At 46.8% G+C, this 23,549-nt stretch overlaps 1 protein-coding gene across 1 annotated transcript in view; it reads left to right on the top strand.

The window, feature by feature from the left end:
• Nucleotides 1-23,549, top strand: part of LOC135510600 (adhesion G protein-coupled receptor L3-like) — a 355,347-nt gene that overhangs the window by 226,161 nt on the left and 105,637 nt on the right. The window contains 1 exon segment of the mRNA XM_064931641.1: nt 22,462-22,812. Within this exon segment, the coding sequence (XP_064787713.1) occupies nt 22,462-22,812 (351 nt within the window).

The following is a 23,549-nucleotide window of genomic DNA, read 5'->3' as shown; positions in this document are numbered from 1 at the left end:
TCTCGCTCTGTCTGTCTCTCGCTCCCGCTCTCTCGCTCTGTCTGTCTCTCGCTCCCGCTCTCTCGCTCTGTCTGTCTCTCTCGCTCTGTCTGTCTCTCTCGCTCTGTCTGTCTCTCTCGCTCTGTCTGTCTCTCTCGCTCTGTCTGTCTCTCTCGCTCTGTCTGTCTCTCTCGCTCTGTCTGTCTCTCTCGCTCTGTCTGTCTCTCTCGCTCTGTCTGTCTCTCGCTCCCGCTCTCTCGCTCTGTCTGTCTCTCGCTCCCGCTCTCTCGCTCTGTCTATCTCTCTCTGTCTCTCGCTCTCTCTGTCTCTCGCTCTCTCTGTCTCTCGCTCTCTCTGTCTCTCGCTCTCTCTGTCTCTCGCTCTCTCTGTCTCTCGCTCTCTCTGTCTCTCGCTCTCTCTGTCTCTCTCTGTCTCTGTCTCTCGCTCCCGCTCGCTCTCTCTGTCTCTCGCTCCCGCTCGCTCTCTCTGTCTCTCGCTCCCGCTCGCTCTCTCTGTCTCTCGCTCCCGCTCGCTCTCTCTGTCTCTCGCTCCCGCTCGCTCTCTCTGTCTCTCGCTCCCGCTCGCTCTCTCTGTCTCTCGCTCCCGCTCGCTCTCTCTGTCGCTCGCTCTCTCTGTCGCTCGCTCTCTCTGTCGCTCGCTCTCTCTGTCGCTCTCTCTGTCTCTCGCTCTCTCTGTCTCTCGCTCTCTCTGTCTCTCGCTCTCTCTCTCGCTCTCTCTGTCTCTTGCTCCCGCTCGCTCTCTCGCTCTCTCTGTCTCTCGCTCCCGCTCGCTCTCTGTCTCTCGCTCTCTGTCTCTCGCTCTCTCTGTCTCTCGCTCTCTCTGTCTCTCGCTCTCTCTGTCTCTCGCTCTCTCTGTCTCTCGCTCTCTCTGTCTCTCGCTCTCTCTGTCTCTCGCTCTCTCTGTCTCTCGCTCTCTCTGTCTCTCGCTCTCGCTGTCTCTCGCTCTCGCTGTCTCTCGCTCTCTCTGTCTCTCTCTGTCTCTCGCTCCCGCTCGGTCTCTCTGTCTCTCGCTCCCGCTCGCTCTCCCTGTCTCTCGCTCCTGCTTGCTCTCCCTGTCTCTCGCTCCCGCTCGCTCTCTCTGTCTTTCGCTCCCGCTCGCTCTCTCTGTCTCTCTCTGTCTTTCGCTCGCTCCCGTTTGCTCTCTCTGTCTCTCGCTCGCTCTCCCTGTCGCTCGCTCTCCCTGTCTCTCGCTCGCTCTCCCTGTCTCTCGCTCGCTCTCCCTGTCGCTCTCTCTCTCTCTGTCGCTCTCTCTCTCTCTGTCTGTCGCTCTCTCTGTCTTTCGCTCTCTCTGTTTGTCTCTCTCACTCTCTCTCTGTCGCTCTCTCGCTCTCTCTCTCTGTCGCTCGCTCTCTGTCTGTCGCTCGCTCTCTCTCTGTCTATCGCTCTCTCTCGTCTGTCGCTCTCTCTCTCTGTCGCTCGCTCTCTCTCTCTGTCGCTCGCTCGCTCTCTCTGTCGCCGCTCTCGCTCTCTGTCGCTCGCTCTCGCTCTCTGTCGCTCGCCCTCTCGCTCTCTGTCGCTCGCTCTCTCGCTCTCTGTCGCCCGCTCTCTCGCTCTCTGTCGCCCGCTCTCTCGCTCTCTGTCTCTCGCTCTCTGTCGCTCGCTCTTCGCTCTCTGTCGCCGCTCGCTTCTCTGTCGCCGCTCGCTTTCTCTGTCGCCGCTCACTCTCTCTGTCGCCGCTCTCTCTCTCTGTCGCCGCTCTCTCTCTCTGTCGCCGCTTTCTCTGTCGCTCGCTCTCTCTCTCTCTGTCGCCGCTCTCTCTCTCTGTCGCTCGCTCTCTCTCTCTGTCGCTCGCTCTCTCTCTCTGTCGCTCGCTCGCTCTCTCTGTGTCTCGCTCCCGCTCGCTCTCTCTGTCTCTGTCTCTCTCTGTCTCTTTCTGTTTCTCTCTGTCTCTCTCTGTCTCTCTGTCTCTCGCTCGCTCTCTCTGTCTCTCGCTCTCTCTGTCTCTCGCTCTCTCTGTCTCTCGCTCTCTCTGTCTCTCGCTCTCTCTGTCTCTCTCTGTCTCTCGCTCTCTCTGTCTCTCGCTCGCTGTCTCTCGCTCGCTCTCTCTGTCTCTCTCTGTCTCTCTCTGTCTCTCGCTCTCTCTGTCTCTCTCTGTCTCTCGCTCTCTCTGTCTCTCTCTGTCTCTCGCTCGCTGTCTCTCGCTCGCTCTCTCTGTCTCTCTCTGTCTCTCTCTGTCTCTCGCTCTCTCTGTCTCTCTCTGTCTCTCGCTCTCTCTGTCTCTCTCTGTCTCTCGCTCTCTCTGTCTCTCTCTGTCTCTCTCTGTCTCCCGCTCTCTCTGTCTCTCTCTCTCTCTCTGTCTCTCGCTCTCTCTGTCTCTCTCTGTCTCTCGCTCGCTCTCTCTGTTTCTCTCTCTCTCCTCGCGCTCTGTCTGTCTGTCTCTCTCCTCGCGCTCTGTCTGTCTGTCTCTCTCCTCGCGCTCTGTCTGTCTGTCTCTCTCCTCGCGCTCTGTCTGTCTGTCTGTCTCTCTCCTCGCGCTCTGTCTGTCTGTCTCTCTCCTCGCGCTCTGTCTGTCTGTCTCTCTCCTCGCGCTCTGTCTGTCTGTCTCTCTCCTCGCGCTCTGTCTGTCTGTCTCTCTCCTCGCGCTCTGTCTGTCTGTCTCTCTCCTCGCGCTCTGTCTGTCTGTCTCTCTCCTCGCGCTCTGTCTGTCTGTTTCTCTCCTCGCGCTCTGTCTGTCTGTCTGTCTCTCTCCTCGCTCTGTCTCTCTCCCTCGCTCAGAGCGCTCTGCCTGTCTCGCGCTCTGCCTGTCTCGCGCTCTGCCTGTCTCGCGCTCTGCCTGTCTCGCGCTCTGCCTGTCTCGCGCTCTGCCTGTCTCGCGCTCTGCCTGTCTCGCGCTCTGCCTGTCTCTCTCTCTCTGTCTGTTTCTCTCTCGCTCTGTCTCGCGCTCTGTCTCGCGCTCTGTCTCGCGCTCTGTCTCGCGCTCTGTCTCGCGCTCTGTCTCTCTCGCGCTCTGTCTCTCTCGCGCTCTGTCTCTCTCGCGCTCTGTCTCTCTCGCGCTCTGTCTCTCTCGCGCTCTGTCTCTCTCGCGCTCTGTCTGTCTCGCGCTCTGTCTGTCTCGCGCTCTGTCTGTCTCGCGCTCTGTCTGTCTCGCGCTCTGTCTGTCTCGCGCTCTGTCTGTCTCGCGCTCTGTCTTTCTCGCGCTCTGTCTCGCGCTCTGTCTTTCTCGCGCTCTCTTGCCTCTCTGTCTGTCTCTGTCTCTCTCGCTAATGAACCTTTCCTTCTCTGGGAGTACCAGTTCAGTATCCTTTGGTGCGGAATGGGCTGACCTCCAAACAGGCGAGCAAGGAGGCGAGAGAGATTGAGAGACAGACACAGGAGATGGATGCAGTAAACTGATAGATAAAGTAGATTGTGTCCGAGGCAAACAGCACCAGATAAACAGACGGATCAGGAGTGAATGATTGACTTGATTGCTGCACTATAGATTGGTCGATAGATGGATAGACGTGTTCTGTTTGGTTTCGGATGTTTTTTTATATTTTTTTAGATAGATTGCATGTCTCATTTCATTAAGGATTAGGCAAGAAACATGTTCCTCAAAGTGATCGGAGTAGATATTATGGGTTAGGTATCATTCTAGTTTCAGTATTGTATAAGGAAGGGATTCAGTTGATTTGCTAAAGAACCTACAGGACTGTGACCTTCCATGAAAGCCTTGGCTACAGCTGTTGCTCAACACCGTTGATGTAGCTCATACAGTATCTCCACTAGTCAACCTCACCTGGACCTCACTGCAGCGAACCGAGACACAATTAGAAAAGGCATAGGTATGGAGGTGAAATGCACAGGTCTTTCCCTGACCAGACCACTCATGAAGGGGTTAACGCCACCGGAGAGGGGATGTTTCGTAAGATTCCCGCCACAGACTCGATACCACCTGTGTCTCCACCTCCCCCACAGGCACACGAGCTGCTATGGCAATGGAGCATGGGAAATGGGCAATGGAGCAGGGGAGCCATGTCCATGCCCACAGCTGGGTCTTGGCTCAGCACGCCATGCCACGTGACTATGGGCACAAGTGATTTGCATGGGATTCTGGGAATGTATTTTTGGAATGGTGTGTTGTTTCCCTGTGGTGTTTTGGAATCATGGAGGTGCATCGTCTTATCATGCTGAACGGTGATGCATGTTTCTGATTGGTTGATGTATGAAAGCGACATAAGATGATGAAAGAGCTGTGGATACTGAATGCAGTGGCGGTTCTAGCTTGTATGAGTCCCTGGGCGGACCCCCCCCCTCCTTCAGTGCATTTGGAACAACTCAGACATTTGGAACAACACAAATAAATAATCATAACATTTACAACTATATAAATATAAAAATGTATACAAAAATAGGACTCAGAAATATCAAAAAGAACTAACAAAGGCAAAAATAAACAAATTTGTGTTGATTTGGCACTTGAGCATCAATACATTACCCATCCCCCAACACTGTTGACCAAGAGTCAAGACTACATTACCCATCCCCCAACACTGTCGACCAAGAGTCAAGGCGACATTACCCATCCCCCAACACTGTCGACCAAGAGTCAAGACGACATTACCCATCCCCCAACACTGTCGAACAAGAGTCAAGACTATATTACCCATCCCCCAACACTGTCGACCAAGAGGCAAGACTACATTACCCATCCCCCATCACTGTCGACCAAGAGGCAAGACTACATTACCCATCCCCCAACACTGTCGACCAAGAGTCAGGACTACATTACCCATCCCCCAACAATGTCGACCAAGAGTCAGGACTACAATACCCATCCCCCAACACTGTCGACCAAAAGTCAGGACTACAATACTCATCCCCCAACACTGTCGACCAAGAGTCAGGACTACAATACCCATCCCCCAACACTGTCGACCAAGAGTCAGGACTACATTTCCCATCCCCCAACACTGTCGTCCAAGAGTCAGGACTACATTACCCATCCCCCAACACTGTCGACCAAGAGTCAGGACTACATTACCCATCCCCCAACACTGTCGTCCAAGAGTCAGGACTACATTACCCATCCCCCAACACTGTCGTCCAAGAGTCAGGACTACATTACCCATCCCCCAACACTGTCGACCAAGAGTCAGGACTACATTACCCATCCCCCAACACTGTCGTCCAAGAGTCAGGACTACATTACCCATCCCCCAACACTGTCGTCCAAGAGTCAAGACTACATTACCCATCCCCCAACACTGTCGACCAAGAGTCAAGACTACATTACCCATCCCCCAACACTGTCGACCAAGAGGCAAGACTATATTACCCATCCCCCAACACTGTCGACCAAGAGGCAAGACTACATTACCCATCCCCCATCACTGTCGACCAAGAGGCAAGACTACATTACCCATCCCCCAACACTGTCGACCAAGAGTCAGGACTACATTACCCATCCCCCAACAATGTCGACCAAGAGTCAGGACTACAATACCCATCCCCCAACACTGTCGACCAAGAGTCAGGACTACAATACCCATCCCCCAACACTGTCGACCAAGAGTCAGGACTACAATACCCATCCCCCAACACTGTCGACCAAGAGTCAGGACTACATTTCCCATCCCCCAACACTGTCGTCCAAGAGTCAGGACTACATTACCCATCCCCCAACACTGTCGACCAAGAGTCAGGACTACATTACCCATCCCCCAACACTGTCGACCAAGAGTCAAGACTAAACCAATTCACCTTGGTGGTGTGCAGACTGGTTTTATATTATTCTTAACAATTGCAACAATATGTCTGTCAAACTGTATTTTCACAGTATTATGAATGAATTGTAGCATTTCATACTGTGACTGATTTTAAAATCGCATTAGTACTGTACAAAGTTAGAGGTGCACTATTTGATTGATTCCCCCGCTCCCCCTACCTTGGGCATCCAGTGGGGAGAACTGAGGTCAACCTACCCCCGCACCCCTCTCCATCTTGTACTTCTGAGTGGGAAACCTACCCAGGCAGTAGCCTGCCAAGCTCACATACTAGAATCAGGGCTCCCACTCCGACAATGTTAATTGACCCACAGTCCCACACGGTGACATGATATCATTGATGTGACGTGCAAATGAGCGATAGAAAAAACAATTGCACAAATGTCACCATTCCAAGTTTCTTGGGTGCGGGCGATCCATGCCGCCCTGGGTAGTTGCCCATGCCGCCCTGGGTAGTTGCCCATGCCGCCCTGGGTAGTTGCCCATGCCGCCCTGGGTAGTTGCCCATGCCGCCCTGGGTAGTTGCCCATGCAGCCTATACCTAAATCCACCACTGTTTTATGAATGATGTTTATTCCATCTAATGTTGTGGAAATAGTCCAAATATATTGCAGAAATGTTGCAGCCAGACTTAACTCATCAAGTCCCTTGGTTCATACTTGGATGCTTAGGGGACATCCATTTGTATGTCTGTAGGCAAGGCAGTGGGACAATTGTCAACAATTCTTTACAAGAGCATAATTACTCTTCTGGAGCAGGTACTTCAATCTCTCCAGAGAACAAATCGAGGATGAAGGACACCTCCATTCAAAGCATGTTTCTATGACAACACTTATCGATAATTGTATTTACTGAATTTGATTGAAAAAGCGAAATACAGGTTTTCCAAGCAGACAACATTAAAAGCCCACGTCTCCTTGCCCTCTCCTGGCATATTCTTTCAATCAAATTCAATAGTGTACGAGCGCAAATACAATTAATTGAAGCGGTCTTCTTTACAAAGTGGCAGGGGGAAAATAGGAGGGGCAAAAAGTGGAAGAAAGAGGAAGGTCTTTTTTTATTCTGACAGGATATTTGTTTGCCCACTTCACCAATGCTGGATACAAATCTGAGACAAAAGAGCTGGAGAAAAGCAGCCCCAGAACGATCAATATACTGTAACATGGGAACACTTCAAGTCAAATTGTATTGGTCACATACACATGATGTCAATGTGAGCGTTAGCGTAATGCTTGTGCTTCTAGTTCCAACAGTGCAGTAATATCTAACAAATAATCTAAAAATTGCCAACAACTACCTTATACACACAGATCTAAAAAGTAATCTAACAGTTCCCCAACAACTACCTTATACACACAGATCTAACAAGTAATCTAACAGTTCCCCAACAACTACCTAATACACACAGATCTAACAAATAATCGAACAATTGCCAACAACTACCTAATAAACACAGATCTAACAAGTAATCTAACAATTCCCCAACAACTACCTAATACACTCAAATCTAAAGTGGAGAATGAGAATATGTACATATAAATATATGGATGAGCGATGGCCGAGCGGTATAGGCAAGGTGAAGTAGATGATATAAAATAAAGTATATATGTGATATAATGTAAGATTTGAAAACATTATTTAAAGTGGCATTGTATAATGTGACTAGTGATCAATTTATTAGTGTCCAGTGATTTGGTCTCAATGTAGACAGCAGCCTCTCTTTGTTAGTGATGGCTGTTTAGCAGTCTGATGGCCTTGAGATAGAAGCTGTTTTTCAGTCTCTCGGTCCCTGCTTTGATGCACCTGTACTGACCTCGCCTTCTGGATAATAGCGGGGTGAACAAGCAGTGGCTCGGGTGGTTGTTATCCTTGATGATCTTTATGGCCTTTCTGTGACATCGGGTGGTGTAGGTTTTCTGGAGGGCAGGTAGTTTCCCCCTGGTGATGCGTTGTGCAGACTGCAACACCCTCTCGAGAGCCTTGCGGTTGTAGGCAGAGCAGTTGCCGTACCAGGCTGTGATACAGCCCGACAGGATGCTCTCAATTGTGCATCTGTAAAAGTTTCAGGGTTTTGGGTGTCAAGCCAAATTTCTTCAGACTCCTGAGGTTGAAGAGACGCTGTTGCACCTTCTTCGCCACGCTGTCTGTGTGGGTGGACCATTTCAGTTTGTCTGTGATGTGTACGCCCAGGAATTTAAAACTTTCCACCTTCTCCACTGCTGACCCTTCAATGTTGGTAAGGGAGTGCTCCCTCTGCTGTTTCCTAATGTCCACAATCATCTCCTTTGTTTTGTTGACGCTGAGTGAGAGGTTGTTTTCCTGACACCACATTGAGGTGAGTGCCCTCACCTCCTCCCTGTAGGCTGTCTCGTCATTGTTGGTGATCAAGCCCACTACTGTTGTCATCTGGAAACTTGAAGATTGAGTTGTAGGCGTGCATGGCCATGCAGTCATGGGTGAACAGGAGAGGGCTGAGCACGCACCCTTGTTGGGGCTCAGGGTCAGTGAATTTGAGATGTTATTTCCTACCTTCACCACCTGGGGGTGGCCCGTCAGAAAGTCCAGGGCCCAGTTGCACAGGGAGGGGTTGAGACCGAGGGCCTCCAGCTTGATGATGAGCTTGGAGGGTACTCATGGTGTTGAATGCTGAGCTGTCGTCAATGAACAGAATTCTTACATAGGTATTCGTTTTGCCCAGATGGGATAGGGCAGTGTGCAGTGCGATGGCGATTGCATTATCTGTGGACCTGTTGGGGCGGTATGCAAACTAAAGTGGATCTAGGGTGGCCAGTAAGGTGGTGGTGAAATTATCCTTGACTAGCCTCTCAAAGCACTTCATGATGACAGAAGTGAGTGCTACGAGGCGGTAGTCATTTAGTTCAGTTATCTTTGCCTTCTTGGGTACAGGAACAATGGTAGCCATTTTTAAGCATCTGGGGACAACAGACTGAGATAGGGAGTGATTAAATATATCCGTGATTAAATATATCCGTCAACACACCAGCCAGCTGGTCTGCGCATGCTCTGAGGACGCGGCTAGGGATGCCGTCTAGGCCAGCAGCAAAGCGAGGGTCTTAATCACGTCAGCCACTGAGAAGGAGAGGGGGGGGGTGCAGACTTTGAAAATAAGATGTTTAGTTTGTCTGTAAGCGTGCCGTCGGTATCCGTGACATGGCTGTTTTTGTAGTCCATGATTTCCTGTAGACCCTGCTACATGAGTCTCGTGTCTGAGACGTTGAACTTCGATTCCACCCTGTCCCTGTACCGGAATTTCACTTGTTTGATTGCCTTGCGGTGGGAATTACACTCTTTAAATTCAGCCATATCGCCAGACCTCTTTCCATGGTTAAATGCGGTGGATCGTGCTTTCAGTTTTTTGCGAATGCCACCATCCATCCATGGTTTCTGGTTAGGGTAGGTTTTAATAGTCACAGTGGTTAACGACATCTCCAATGCACTTATTTATAAACTCACTCACCGGGTCAGCGTATAGATCAATGTCATTCTCTGAGGCTGACTGTGTGATCAAAACAATCTTGGAGCGTGCCTTCCAATTGGTCAGTCCAGCGTTGAATGGTTCTCATCACTGGTACATCCTGTTTGAGTTTCTGCCTATAAGCCGGGACAAGTAAGATGGCGTCGTGGTCGGATTTGCCGAAGGGACGGCGAGGGAGGACTTTGTATGCATCGCTGAGGTTAAAGTAGCAGTGGTCAGGAGTATTAGCCCTACCTGTCGTGCAATCAATATGCTGATAAAATGTAGGTAACATTGATCTCAAATTTGCTTTGTTAAAATCACCAGCTTCAATAAATGCAGCCTCCGGGTATATACTTTCCAGTTTACGTGGAGTCGAGGGAAGTTCCTTGAGGGCCGTCTTGGTGTTCACTTGAGGGGGGGGGGGATGTACACAGCTGTGACTGTAATTGACGAGAATTCTCTTGGTAGGTATAATGGCCGGCATTTGATTGTAAGGAACTCTAGGTCGGGTGAGCAGAAGGACGTGAGTTCCTGTGTGTTATGATCGCACCATGAGTTGTTAATCATAAAGCATACCCCCCCCCCCCCGCCCTTCCTCTTCCCAGAGAGGTGTTTATTTCTGTCGGCGCGATGCATGGAGAAGCCCGGTTGCTGGACTGATTCCAACACCATATCCCGAGAGAGACATTTTTCTGTGAAACAGAGAATGTTAGTCTCGGATGCCTCTCTGGAAGGCAACCCCTGCTCAAATTTCGTCTACCTTGTTGTCAAGAGACTGGATATTGGCGAGTAGTATACTCAGGGGTGGTGAGCGATGTGCACGTATATGAAGCCTGACCAGAAGACCACTCCGTCTGCCTCTTCTGCGTCACCGTTGTTTTACGTCAGCTGCTGGGATTAGATCCATTGTCCTGGGTGGTGGTGCTCACTCGTAAGGCTCTCCAGAGGGTAGTGAGGCCTGCACAAAGCATCACTGGGGGCAAACTACCTGCCCTCCAGGACACCTACACCACCCGATGTCACAGGAAGGCCATAAAGATCATCAAGGACAACAACCACCCGAGCCACTGCCTGTTCACCCCGCTATTATCCAGAAGGCAAGGTCAGTACAGGTGCATCAAAGCAGGGACCGAGAGACTGAAAACAGCTTCTATCCTAAGGCCATCAGACTGTTAAACAGCCACCACTAACAATGAGTGGCAGCTGCCAACATACTGACTCAACTCCAGCCACTTTAACACTGGGAATTGATGGGAATTGATGTAAAATATATCACCAGCTACTTTAAACAATGCTACTTAATATAATGTTTACATACCCTACATTACTCATCTCATATGTATATGTATATACTGTACTCTATATCATCTACTACATCTTTATGTAATACATGTATCACTAGCCACTTTAAACTATACCACTTTGTTTACATACCCTACATTACTCATCTCATATGTACAGTGAGGAGAACAAGTATTTGATACGGTGCCGATTTTGCAGGTTTTCCTACTTACAAAGCATGTAGAGGTCTGTAATTTTCATAGGTACACTTCAACTGTGAGAGACGGAATCTAAAACAAAAATCCATAAAATCACGTATGATTTTTAAGTAATTAATTTGCATTTTATTGCATGACATAAGTATTTGATCACCTACCAACCAGTAAGAATTCCGACTCTCACAGACCTGTTAGTTTTTCTTTAAGAAGCCCTCCTGTTCTCCACTCATTACCTGTATTAACTGCACCGGTTTGAACTCGTTACCTGTATAAAAGACACCTGTCCACACACTCAATCAAACTCCAAACTCTCCACAATGGCCAAGAACAGAGAGCTGTGTAAGGACATCAGGGTTACAATTGTAGACCTGCACAAGGTTGGGATGGGCTACAGGACAATAGGCAAGCAGCTTGGTGAGAATGCAACAACTGTTGGCGCAATTATTAGAATTATTAGAAAATGGAAGAAGTTCAAGATGACGGTCAATCACCCTCGGTCTGTGGCTCCATGCAAGATCTCACCTCGTGGGGCATCAATGATCACGAGGAAGTTTAGGGATCAGCCCAGAACTACACGGCAGGACCTGGTCAATGACCTGAAGAGAGCTGGGACCACAGTCTCAAAGAAAACCATTAGTAACACACTACGCCGTCATGGATTAAAATCCTGCAGCGCACGCAAGGTCCCCCTGCTCAAGCCAGCGCATGTCCAGGCCCGTCTGACGTTTGCCAATGACCATCTGGATGATCCAGAGGAGGAATGGGATAAGGTCATGTGGTCTGATGAGACAAAAATAGAGCTTTTTGGTCTAAACTCCACTCGCCGTGTTTGGAGGAAGGAGGAGTACAACCCAAGAACACCATCCCAAACGTGAAGCATGGAAGTGGAAACATCATTCTTTGGGGATGCTTTTCTGCAAAGGGGACAGGACAACTGCACCGTATTGAGGGGACGATGGATGGGGCCATGTATCGCAAGATCTTGGCCAACAATCTCCTTCCCTCTGTATGAGCATTGAAGATGGGTCGTGGCTGGGTCTTCCAACATGACAATGACCCGAAACACACAGCCAGTGCAACTAAGGAGTGGCTCCGTAAGAAGCATCTAAAGGTCCTGGAGTGGCCTAGCCAGTCTCCAGACCTGAACCCAATAGAAAATCTTTGGAGGGAGCTGAAAGTCTGTATTGCCCAGCGACAGCCCCGAAACCTGAGGAATCTGGAGAAGGTCTGTATGGAGGAGTGGGCCAAAATCCCTGCTGCAGTGTGTGCAAACCTGGTCAAGAACTACAGGAAACGTATGATCTCTGTAATTGCAAACAAAGGTTTCTGTACCAAATATTAAGTTCTGCTTTTCTGATGTATCAAATACTTATGTCATGCAATAAAGTGCAAATTAATTGTGATTTTATGGATTTTTGTTTTAGATTCCATGAAGTGTACCTATGATAAACATTACAGACCTCTACATGCTTTGTAAGTAGGAAAACCCGCAAAATCGGCAGTGTATCAAATACTTGTTCTCCCCACTATCTACTGCATCTTGCCTATGCCGTTCTGTACCATCACTCATTCATATATCTTTATGTACATATTCTTTATCCCTTTACACTTGTGTGTGTGTATAAGGTAGTAGTTTTGGAATTGTTAGATTAGATTACTCGTTGGTTATTACTGCATTGTCGTAACTCGAAGCACAAGCATTTCGCTACACTCGCATTAACATCTGCTAACCATGTGTATGTGACAAATCAATTTGATTTGGTCCAAAGGGAGGATCTGCTTCGAGAAAGTCGTATTCCTGGTCGTAATGTTAGTAAGTTGACGTTGCTCTTATATTCAGTAGTTCTTCCAGGCTGAATGTAATAAGATGTAAGATTTCCTGGGGTAACAATGTAAGAAATAATACATAAACAAACTAAATACTGCACAGTTTCCTAAGAACGTGAAGCGGCCATCTCTATCGGCGCCATACTGCTGCTAAAATGTTTGTGCAAATTTCCATGGATATGTTGACCATTATGTATAGGTTTGAAATAGCAGACATGGAACTAAATGTTAACATACACATTTGAAATGTCTAATGATCACGAAAGGGGAATAGAAACCAAGATGGAGTCAGTGTGGGTTCAGCTGGACGTTCGGGCTGACCTTTCTGCCACAGTGAGTGGAGGAGGAAGAACGTCCCCAAGGCTACTTAGTGCAGGCAGTCACTTGAGAGAATTTGTCCTGCCTCAGACACCTTCCACTGGTGCCTGCTGCCTGCCTGGTGTATGTGGGTGGCAGGGGGAGGAGTCCGTGCTGTGTGCATGTACGAGAGAGAGCTCATAGCTGTCTTACGAGAGGCATGTATAGGTCTAAAAAGGGCCTTTCATCATGATTTTCTCAGAAATGGTTTGTGATACGAAAGTAAAAAAGCATTTCAAATGTCCTTCCTCCCAGTGAAGTTTCTATGTGAACATTTCCAGAACAATCTGAGATAGCAAAAATATTTTCCGCTGGAGAATCGTCCATATTTATCAAGGTGTTTTTTGAAAGGAGGACTTGTTTAATTAGGACATTTTTAGAAAGAGAACACCACGTGTACATTTAACCATTTATTGAAAAGATAACAAAGTGTGTCTCTACTCCTCCAGGATAGCTCACTGCCAGAGCGAAGCATCATGGGATTATGATAATATAACCACAGGCAGTGAGCACAATGCTCTATATCGTTATCCTCTGAAGGAAGAAACACAGAACCCAGGTGGGGGCTGGTGTGGTGATGGGATATCAGAATAGGAAGGAACAGCTATTTACAGCAACATGGCAGCAAGAGACACCAGCACATGCGAGCGTGTGACATCCGGGCATTGAGGAAGCATGTGTAGAACTGGTCAACTTATTTAGACCACGTGTATTTAGCGTGAATCCAACTGGTGCAATACCCGCTGACATCACCACACTCAGGTTTCCCTTCAGAACTGTCCATGCCTTGTTAATTACATTCAGGTCATTTAGCAAACGCTCTTAGTAGACGGTTGTCCAGTGTTATGTCTCTAAATTAATATGTATCCCTAGAGTCAATGATCCCTCTCCATGTGATCTCCTTTGTTGGTTCACTGCAAGCACCGTTGATCTCCGGATATCCCACATGGGTCGCGAAACCTCTGACATTTCTCTGTCATCTCAAGCCATCTGCGGACGACGGGTACTGTGGCACAGGCCACACGGTTGGCATCACCGATACCCTCCACTGTCTGACGGGCCTGCTGTAATCGTGCCACATGTTGCCATCTGGCCAGGGCAGGGTTCCAGCGTGTGCCAGAGGGTGCCTGAGACATTGGCATCAACCTTCATACTGAGGCTGGCATGTTTTGGGCAAAAGGCCTGACAGTCTTTGCCCTGTCAGTAGTAACAGAGATTTGCTTAATTGAATAAGAATGGCTAACAGGTAGATGCAGACTGACAGAGCAACTGTTGTTTGGCCTTGTTAACCAGCTGGTTACTTAGGACACAACTTTTTGCCCTTTGACCTCCTCTCTGTGTGTGTGTGTTTACTACCTGCTTAAGTGTGCTATTATTTGCTCTACACCTGAAGTCTTGGAATGCATTCATGAATGCATTGTTGCCTTACTATCTAGATCCTCAGCTGCTGTTTCAGAAAAAGCTTCTTGAATTCTTGTTATCTTTCATGCTGTTTTATGATCTTGTCAGCTTGGCAACATGGCCCAAATGCTTATTAAACACTTGGCGTACTCCCAATGAGGTAGGCTAACCATGTCCAGGGTGAGTCACCAGCAAAACTGTGTCCAGGGTTGAGGATTACAATAGCAGTGTATTAGTCTCATGGACACAGGCTCCCAAACCAAGGGAGTGGAAACACAATGGAAACATGTTAGGTATGTAGCTTGAGATTTTCCGCATGGCAGTGTATTTGTCCCAAACCAAGGGAGTGGAAACACAATGGAAACGTGTTAGGTATGTAGCTTGAGATTTGCCGCATGGCAGTGTATTTGTCCCAAAGCAAGGGAGTGGAAACACAATGGAAACGTGTTAGGTATGTAGCTTGAGATTTGCCGCATGGCAGTGTCGCTTGCTTTCTAGTTCTTTGCTTGGCTTTAAAATGCTGTATTGCTCATGCTGTACTCCAATACAGTGTACAACCTACTATAGATGATGTGGTCCCTTGGTGTTCCCCTATCCACGCTACGTCCTGCACAGCTTTCAGATGTAGCCAAGTTCCTCACGGGTAGTAAACATGGCGTTATCTATTTGAATGGCGAACCAGCTGAGTTCTTGCCGCGGCCAGCAGGCGAGTTGTTATGTCATCCTTTTGAAACATAAACGTTCCATTTGACTATTTAGTATTTTATTAGTATCCCCGTTAGCTGCTGTGAACACAGCGGCTACTCTTCCCGGGCCCCAAAAATCCATGCGGTCCCATTTATGCGTCACGTGGTGCACGTTTTGCTGCCTCAACTGGAGGGTTCATTATTCATCCTCTACAACGGGCTGTACCTTGATCCAGAAATCATACACAGCTCATCTGTGCGGTTCCAGGGAACGCCAGGTGATCCTTCATGTCAGGACCACCACCCCATCCGTCTCCCCTGACACGTGCAGAAATTACATTGTGCGTAGAAGAGAAGCAGACACTGGTTTGACTCCGCTGTGCCTTTGTTTCGATAGACGTTTTCGTGAGAAGACCAATTTTTTTTTACGGGGGGGGGGGGGGACGACTTCTCATGGTCTGAGACACGTTCCACCGCCGATGCGGAAGGATTTTGATGGGGATTTTTTTATTGTGTTACTTAGATTGACGCACAGGTTTGTCTTGTCAATATTATTAACGGCCCGAAATGTTGTCTTTTTTAATCCTTTTCCTTTTACCAGTGGAGTGGATCTGGGCCACTGTCGTTTCCTGTGAAGAATCCCCCTGGTAACAGCAGTGTTGGAGTTGTCACTGAGAGGCTTTGTATTATCCAATCGGCCCCGCTTCAAAATCCAGACTCGAGGCTTTTTGACCGGGAGCGAGACACTGTGTCCTGCTACCCCTTTTCCCCTGAATGAGCTAGTGAGCTCTCAGCGTCCCTCATTTCAGGCCTCACAGGGCCCTGTTGTCATCGGTTGTGCTATACTGTATGTGTGCTTCTTTCTGTGTGTGCGTTTGTGTGCGCGCACTGTAGGTTTGCGTGCATGTGCGTAGGTGTGCGCGAACGTCCATGTAGCTCCATTTGTGTGTGTGTGTGTGTGTGTACACTATCATGTCCATTTGTGTATGCACATTGAAGAAGCTGAGTGAGCGGCAGGATGCTCCCCCATACCAGTGCTTTCGGCCCTGTCGCAGTGACCGCCACAGCTGCCCTCTGTCGTCTCGGGGAGCCGGGATGAGGAATTAGTTTCCAAACAATGGCCACCATCCATCCATTATGGCTTCCTGATGTCAGATGATATCAGGGTATTACCGGATGTTTCCATGCATCATTTACCACCGGACCCCACTGACAGATTTGTGGGCCTGCCACAAAAGGCCCATTAAACGACAGGAGTTTCATCATCATTTACCTACCCGGGGGGGGGTGTGTGACCAGAACAAATAGGGAGATATGTGTGGCTTACCACTGAATGCGTTATCATTATAGAGAAAGGATGGATTGAGACAGCGAAAATAGTTTTGAGTTGTGTGTCATTGACTGCTGTTCGATTGGTATGAACGGGTGTTGTCATGGCTAGTTGGTTTACAAGAGTATGTCAGAGGAAGGAGAGAAAGGGGACATAAGCACAATACTAAATACTTCTCTCAGGGTTTAGTGGTTAAATTGCAGCCACATGAGATGAAAGAAAAATACATGGAACCCCCCCCATCCGTAACTTCAAAACCCCAAAATGATTAAAAATAAAAACCACAACCCTGCAGACTTCTTATCTTAATCTTTAACCTCTGCACTGTTGGAAAAGGACCCCTAAGTCAGCATTCATCAAAGCCCCATATACCACCCACCACTGTGACCTGTATGCTCTCGTTGGCTGGCCCTCACTACATATCCGTCGCCAAACCCACTGGCTCCAGGTCATCTATAAGTCTTTGCTAGGTAAAGCTCTGCTTTATCTCAGCTCTCTGGTCACCATAGCAACACCCACCCATAGCACACACTCCAGCAGCTATATTGCACTGGTCACCCCCAAAGCCAAAACTTCCTTTGGCTGCCATTCCTTCCAGTTCTCTGCTGCCAATGATTGGAACTAATTGCAAAAATCACTGAAGCTGGAGACCTATATAGCCCTCACTAACTTTAAGCATCAGCTGTCAGAGCAGCTTACCGATCACTGTACCTGTACACAGCCAATCTGTAAATAGCCCACCCAGCTACCTCATCCCCATATTATTACTTACCCTCTTGCTCTTTTGCACCAAAGTATCTCTACTTGCACATCATCATTTGCACTTCTATCACTCCAGTATTAATGCTAAATTGTAATTATTTTTGTCTCTATGGCCTATTTATTGCCTTACCTCCCTACTCTTCTACATTTGCACACACTGTACATAGATTTTTCTATTTCTTTTCTATTGTGTTATTGACTGTACATTTGTTTATGTGTAACTCTGTTGTTTTTGTCGCACTGCTTTGCTTTATCTTGGCCAGGTCGCAGTTGTAAATGAGAACTTGTTCTCAACTGGCCTCCCTGGTTAAATAAAGGTGAAATAAATCAAATGAAACATTTCACTGTCAGTCGACACCTGTTGTTGACGAAGCATGTGACGCACAAAATGTGATTTTATTTACGTAACATCGCTTCCTTGCAACACGCCACGACACCTGTAAAATGTTTCGCCATCTGACAGAGCTGTGTGCAATGTGTTTTGACGAGCGAACGTTCGCTTCCTTAGTATGTTGAGCCTGTACAACAACAGGTAACATGTAGTTCATGAAAAATAAATTCAACCAACGATGAAAGGATAAAAGCATCAACAATTCAATCAGTTATTCACCACTGTCGTCTTTATGCAAGTGATATTATGACACAATTCACACTTTGTCATAATTGTCTTCCTTTAAAAAGAAATAAGGATTTGTTGATTCTGGTTTAGAGTATCTCGCCTACACTTGATTGAGGTGAATCCCAGGGGAGGTTTAAGTTTCAAGACAAGCAGAAAGCTGTGAACACAGTTCAAATATTAACAATGTATAATTGAGTTTAACCTTACACTGACAGTCCCTATCCTGTGAGACGCTCTCTCCTTCCCCCCCAAAGCCTACTTCTCTTCTTTTGATCTCACCAATAGGAAATGATGTCATTAAAAGCAAATTCATTTCAAAATAACGGGCCCATTCCTGAAACCGAGTGGAAGGTTCTTCTAATTGTAACTACCGTAAAAGCCTGGTGAGAATAAAGGAGGACGACTAATTATGCAGGAAGGACTGCTTTGAAATGGAGCACACAGCTCTGTCGGAGGGCGAAACATTAGCAGGTGTCGTGGCGTGTTGCAAGGAAGCGATGTTACGTAAATAAAATCACATTTTATGCGTCACAATGCTTCGTAAACAACAGGTGTCGACTGGCAGTGAAATGCTGACGTACGGGTCCTTTTCTAACAGTTCAGAGTTGAAGATTAAGACGAAGTCTGCAGGGTTGTTTTTTATTGTTTAAATGTATTTACTTTTTGTCATTTTGCGGGTTTGAAGTTATGGATTTCAGAGCATGTATGGCTGAATTTAACAATTGACCTCTAACGTTAGAAGTGATCACAATATTGTGGTCTTGATGGGGGGAGGTTTCCATGTGTTTTTCTTTCACTTACGTGGCTGCAATTTAGCCACTAAACCACGAGAGAAGTATTTAGTATTGTGCTTATTTCCCCTTTCTCTCCTTCCTCTGACATAATGTGTACTCTGCACCTGTGGAGGTTTGCTGGATGTGCTTAGTAGCCTGTGTACATTCCTTTTTAAACAAACCTCTTTAGGAATTCATTAAAAACAATGTCTCCTCCAAGTGATGGAATCCCACAATTCCAAGGTTCTACAAAACCTCGTGAAGCTTGAAATAGGAACACTAAACTGACAAAGCAAAAATAAACAGGTCACTCAAGCCCTGCACAACAATCATATCTCCAAGGCCATTGTTGGTGTCTTTCTTCCCTCTACATGAGTCACAACAATGAGATTACCAAGCAGTATGTTTTAGGCATTTACAACTGCCGTGTAAGGTTAAGGATGACTCTCTCTGAGAATACAAAGTGAACACAAAGTTTCTATTCACACAGCCGCTGAACTTGAACCCTGAACCGTGTTTGTTGCTCCCAGATAAAATGAGGGAACCAACGGAGCACAACAGAATGTCCTTGTAGTGGTTGTGCGACGAGACTTTTCCAAAACACGCGTGTCTACCGGCCCGTTTTGTCCTTTCTGGAATCGCTTTGTGCAGAATACACAACTTTGCTCGAGGACATAGTCGAGCTTTCTTTGTTTTTCAGAACTCATCTGCCTCTTATAGTAGTAGTCTGTGTTAAACGGGTTTTTAGAGCAAAACATATTCCTAACAATGTTGTTATTTAGAATAGCCAAACAGTGTGTTTTTTCAAAAGTAGCCCTTATTTTATTTGTATCACTCACCTGGTTTTAATTCTAGCCATAACTGCCTTCTCTCACACAATCTACTGTAGTGACTTTGTTGTCAGTATTTCCCTATAACAAGGGGAAAGGTCACAACCTTTGGAGGTATACTCTAAACGCGGAGGTAAACCCTTTCCTTTTTATCATTTACGGAATGGTTGATAGAGTTTCAGGCTCATTCTATTCTCGTGAAGGGTTTTCTAATTCAACGCTCTTCTACAAGAAAAAGACCCAATCACCGAGATGGTAGGATCGGAAACTTGGAACATTTCTTTGACATAGCAAAAGCATTAGGTCTACTTGCTGTTCGATAGAAACTCACGGCCGGAACTATACAGTAGATGTAGATTGAATATCTGCTATTGGAGTGTTGTTAGTATGATATGTGGTGAAGTCAAATGTATATGGTCATTGTAGCAATAGTCTCCTTGTGTTATTGTGCAACTTGAAAAGGCTCTTTTTTGAGGGTGTGTTCATTGGTGAACATTGTTGGTTTAAGGTCACGGTTGCCTGCTCCCTCTTCGAATAACACATCTCTGAAATAGGAAATAATTGGCCTGTATCATAAGAAATGGGAATGGTACTGTATCACAAATACAAAACTTAACAAGGTCCCAGGGAATTCAAAATAGCCACCCTGCATGATACCAATCATGGCCCGGTCTTTTATCATTATCCCAATTGGCCACTCTGCGCACCTTGCTCTAGTCAAAAGTAGTGCAGCACGTAGGGAATAGGGTGCCATTTGGGACAGAACCCTCAGCCCAAGAGAGGTCCATCACAATGCGTTTCAAGGGAAATTAAAACCGGCCTCGCAACACAAATGTTACTATGTGATAAGAGAGAGTCTCGTCCCAAAATGGATGAATAAATGAAAAGTACCATGAATAAGTTAATGGAAAGATGTGCTCTGTGATTTAATGTCGATGTCCGCATGGTCATTTCTGCAGGAGTCGTCATTGTGCATGCTAGCACAGATGAATGTTTACGCATTACCGCCATTGCAGATGGGGACGTCTTTGACACGGTGAAATGTTAAACGCCTTTTTCTGCATTCATTCACTTTTGACTGGCCTGTATAAGGAGAGTTGTTTGACACATTAGGGCTGATGAGAGTGTGTGTGGTGTGTTCACTTGGACGTGTTTGTGTGTAAGTGCGTACATGAGGGTGCGTGTGTGTGTATAATGTGTGTATGAATTTCACGCTTGCGTGCATATTTTGTGTGTGTACATAGGTACACATTGTGTTTTATCAACAATGGCTGTATATACTCTAGTTAACTTTGATGTGCACAAAGGCTTTGTGTGCAGGCGAAAGCAACGTCATGAAATGTGCATTACGAACGACGTGAAACGGTGTTATTTACCTCTGATTAAATAGGATGCTTGTTAAGGCAATGGAGGCTCCATTGCAGTCTACAGATACCTAGAGATCTTAAAAATACTCTTTTTGTTGGAGAGAATGGAGTCTTGATCCGTCTAAAGTATTCACACAAAACAAAAAGATAGAAAAAAAGAACATGTATTTAATCATATAGTGGGACATCTTTGTTTGCTGCTGAATGTCCTTGAATGGGTTTTACCACAGGGTATACCTCCGGGGGTCTCAGTAAGCTAATAGCCCCAGCTCAACAAATGTTGTTTCAGTGTGCTGCACTCACGTGTTTTGCTATAGTACTAGCCCATAATAGACAGGGGCATAGTGTTAAACTGTACCAAGGATGTTTTTTTTTCGTGACTTTTTTTTCTAAATTTTACAGCAAACCATCCTCCTCTTCCTCAATACACCAACCTGACTGCCTCACTTAAAAAAAAAAAATCTAATCTACACATGGTCTATGGTGTTTTTGTAGCACTCTAACGAAGACCAATTACTTAAATCCTGCATTATCCACATTTATGTAAAAAATGGAATTATCATCCACCACACTTGTCACTTATGCTGCAGGTAACTATTAGAAAACCAAACGTCTGTTTCATGATTGCATTTGGAATGGATTGCTGAGTCACAGTGGCTAAGGGAACTAACCTCCATTCTCTAGAGAGCTCGGTTCCACTATGGTCCCACCTCCAATTATCCTGGCTTCCACTAAGACAAAAGATAATGGCTACTGCGGCGTTAGAGAGTGGACTGTTTTTCCATTATAGAGTCCCCCCCCCTCCACTTTGTGTGCGTGTGTTGTCTCATTGATTTGCCTGCCCACTCACTCTCCCACTGTTTGCTGGAGTGTTATGAGCCCTGACCTCTCTGTCTTCGCCCCGGCTTCTTTGCGTCTGAGCCTAAACCACACATTCATAAGATGCTCATTGCTAAATACATTTTGGGCCCATTTCTGTGTGTGTGTGTGTGAAAGCGCTTTCCTCAAGACCTCAGGGAAACAAGATAAGAGAGAATCAGGAGGCCCCCCGAGTGGTGCAGCGGTCTAATGCACTGCATCTCAGTGCTAGAGGCGTCACTACAGACCCTGGTTCAATTCCCGGCTGTATCACAACTGGACGTGATTGGGAGTCCCATAGGGAGGCGCACAATTTGCCCAGAGTCGTCCAAGTTAGGGTTTGACCGGGGTAGGCCGTCATTGTAAATAAGAATTTGATCTTAACTGACTTGCCTAGTTTAATAAAAGATAAATAAATCATGTGTATCCGTGGGGAGACGAAGAAAAACAATGTCCTATACAATGTCACCATTGTCTTCCTCCACACCCAGAATTTCATACAGCTCCAATACTGTTATTGACTTGGTACACACGCGCGCACACACACACACACACACACACACACACACACACACACACACACACACACACACACACACACACACACAAACCATAGCTGGAAATGGATGCCTGTGTGTCTTTGCCTAGCTGCAGGAGTCTGCCAGCTCCTCGGCAGAAAACTAGCCTACATATCCAAGCCACACCTGCCAGATCCAATTGATCCAGTTTGAACTATCGCCTCTTAAACTGACGGGACGGGGGGTGGTGGAAAAATGGAACACCTATTTTTGCAACCAGGCCTGAAATAAATTTGCCTCTTGAGATAAATTAACTGTGACTGAAATCTATTTTTTTCTCTCTTTCGCTATCCCTCTATCCTTATTCCATTTAGAATGCTATGTTACTTCTCACTTAATTCTACAGGAAAGACGGGGCTTTTTATTTTACTCTTTCTTCCCTCCTAATACAGAAACGTCTTCATCTGTGATTGTATTTATGGATACCACGACAACACGGACTACAACTCGACCGACGACGGTTTCCACAACGACCACATCAACAACCAGCACCACTACGACCACCAGGGTTTCGGCGACGACCCCCATTGCCCAGCGACCGCGACCCACCTCGACTACCCTGCCGCCGCTATTTCCGCCAGCGGACGGCAATATCCCAGGGGGAAACACAAGGACGTCCCCGTCCTCCAAGCTCCCCAACGTCAGCGTTGACTACTGTAATCCCATGATCATGTCGGACGTGTCCTGGCCCAAGATGAGACAGGGATTGGTGGCGAGGCAACCATGCCCGACTGGAACAATAGGTAATGGGCTTGTTCTACATAAGTCTGTGGCTCCCGTGCGTCTGAAATTGAACATTCACTAGGCCCTGGTAAATGTATGTCAATCGAAGGCCTACACTGTGGTAATAGCCAAATTTAGCTAATCGCTGTCCGTGATACATTTCCTTACCAGTGCAACAAATATGTTGGTTTAAATGTCTGTATGTGTAACATATGTTGGTGTGAGTTCAAGCGATGTCTTAAAGCACTACGTAGTACATGCAATGTGCGGAATGTCTGAAGTATCACAAAAAATAGATTAGCGATCACTGCAGGAATCGAACCAACAAGTTTCAAGTTTCAGTGTCGCATGCAGCAAAATGCCGTTCTCGCAATCCCCAAACCCAACAATGCAGTAATCAATACCAATGTAGTGCTAAAAATAACACAAGGTAGAACAAAAAAAGCAGGAGAAATAAAAACAAGGAAAAAGAAGAACATGAGAAAATATTGAAATTGTACATAATGGTGACCATTGACAGCCATGGCCCTCAGACGAACCAGAATCCTCCACTCCTGAAATGGCCTCCCTCGGGAATGGAGCTGATCGGAAAAGGATGAGCTTAACCATTAATTCAAAACTTTCTCACAGGACCTGAATTTCTCAATTTAAATCTTACAATTAACTCAACTAATCCCTTCAGTTTTCCAACCAAAATCTGTCGTCAAACACATTCTGGCGTTGCTTTTCCCAACTCTGTACGGCATATTGAAGTGTG

The sequence above is a fragment of the Oncorhynchus masou genome, chromosome 23 (assembly GCF_036934945.1).
Source record: "Oncorhynchus masou masou isolate Uvic2021 chromosome 23, UVic_Omas_1.1, whole genome shotgun sequence".
Taxonomy (NCBI): Eukaryota; Metazoa; Chordata; class Actinopteri; order Salmoniformes; family Salmonidae; genus Oncorhynchus; species Oncorhynchus masou.
The sequence above is the reverse complement of the archived record's forward strand: the minus strand, read 5'-3'. Positions and strand labels throughout refer to the sequence as shown.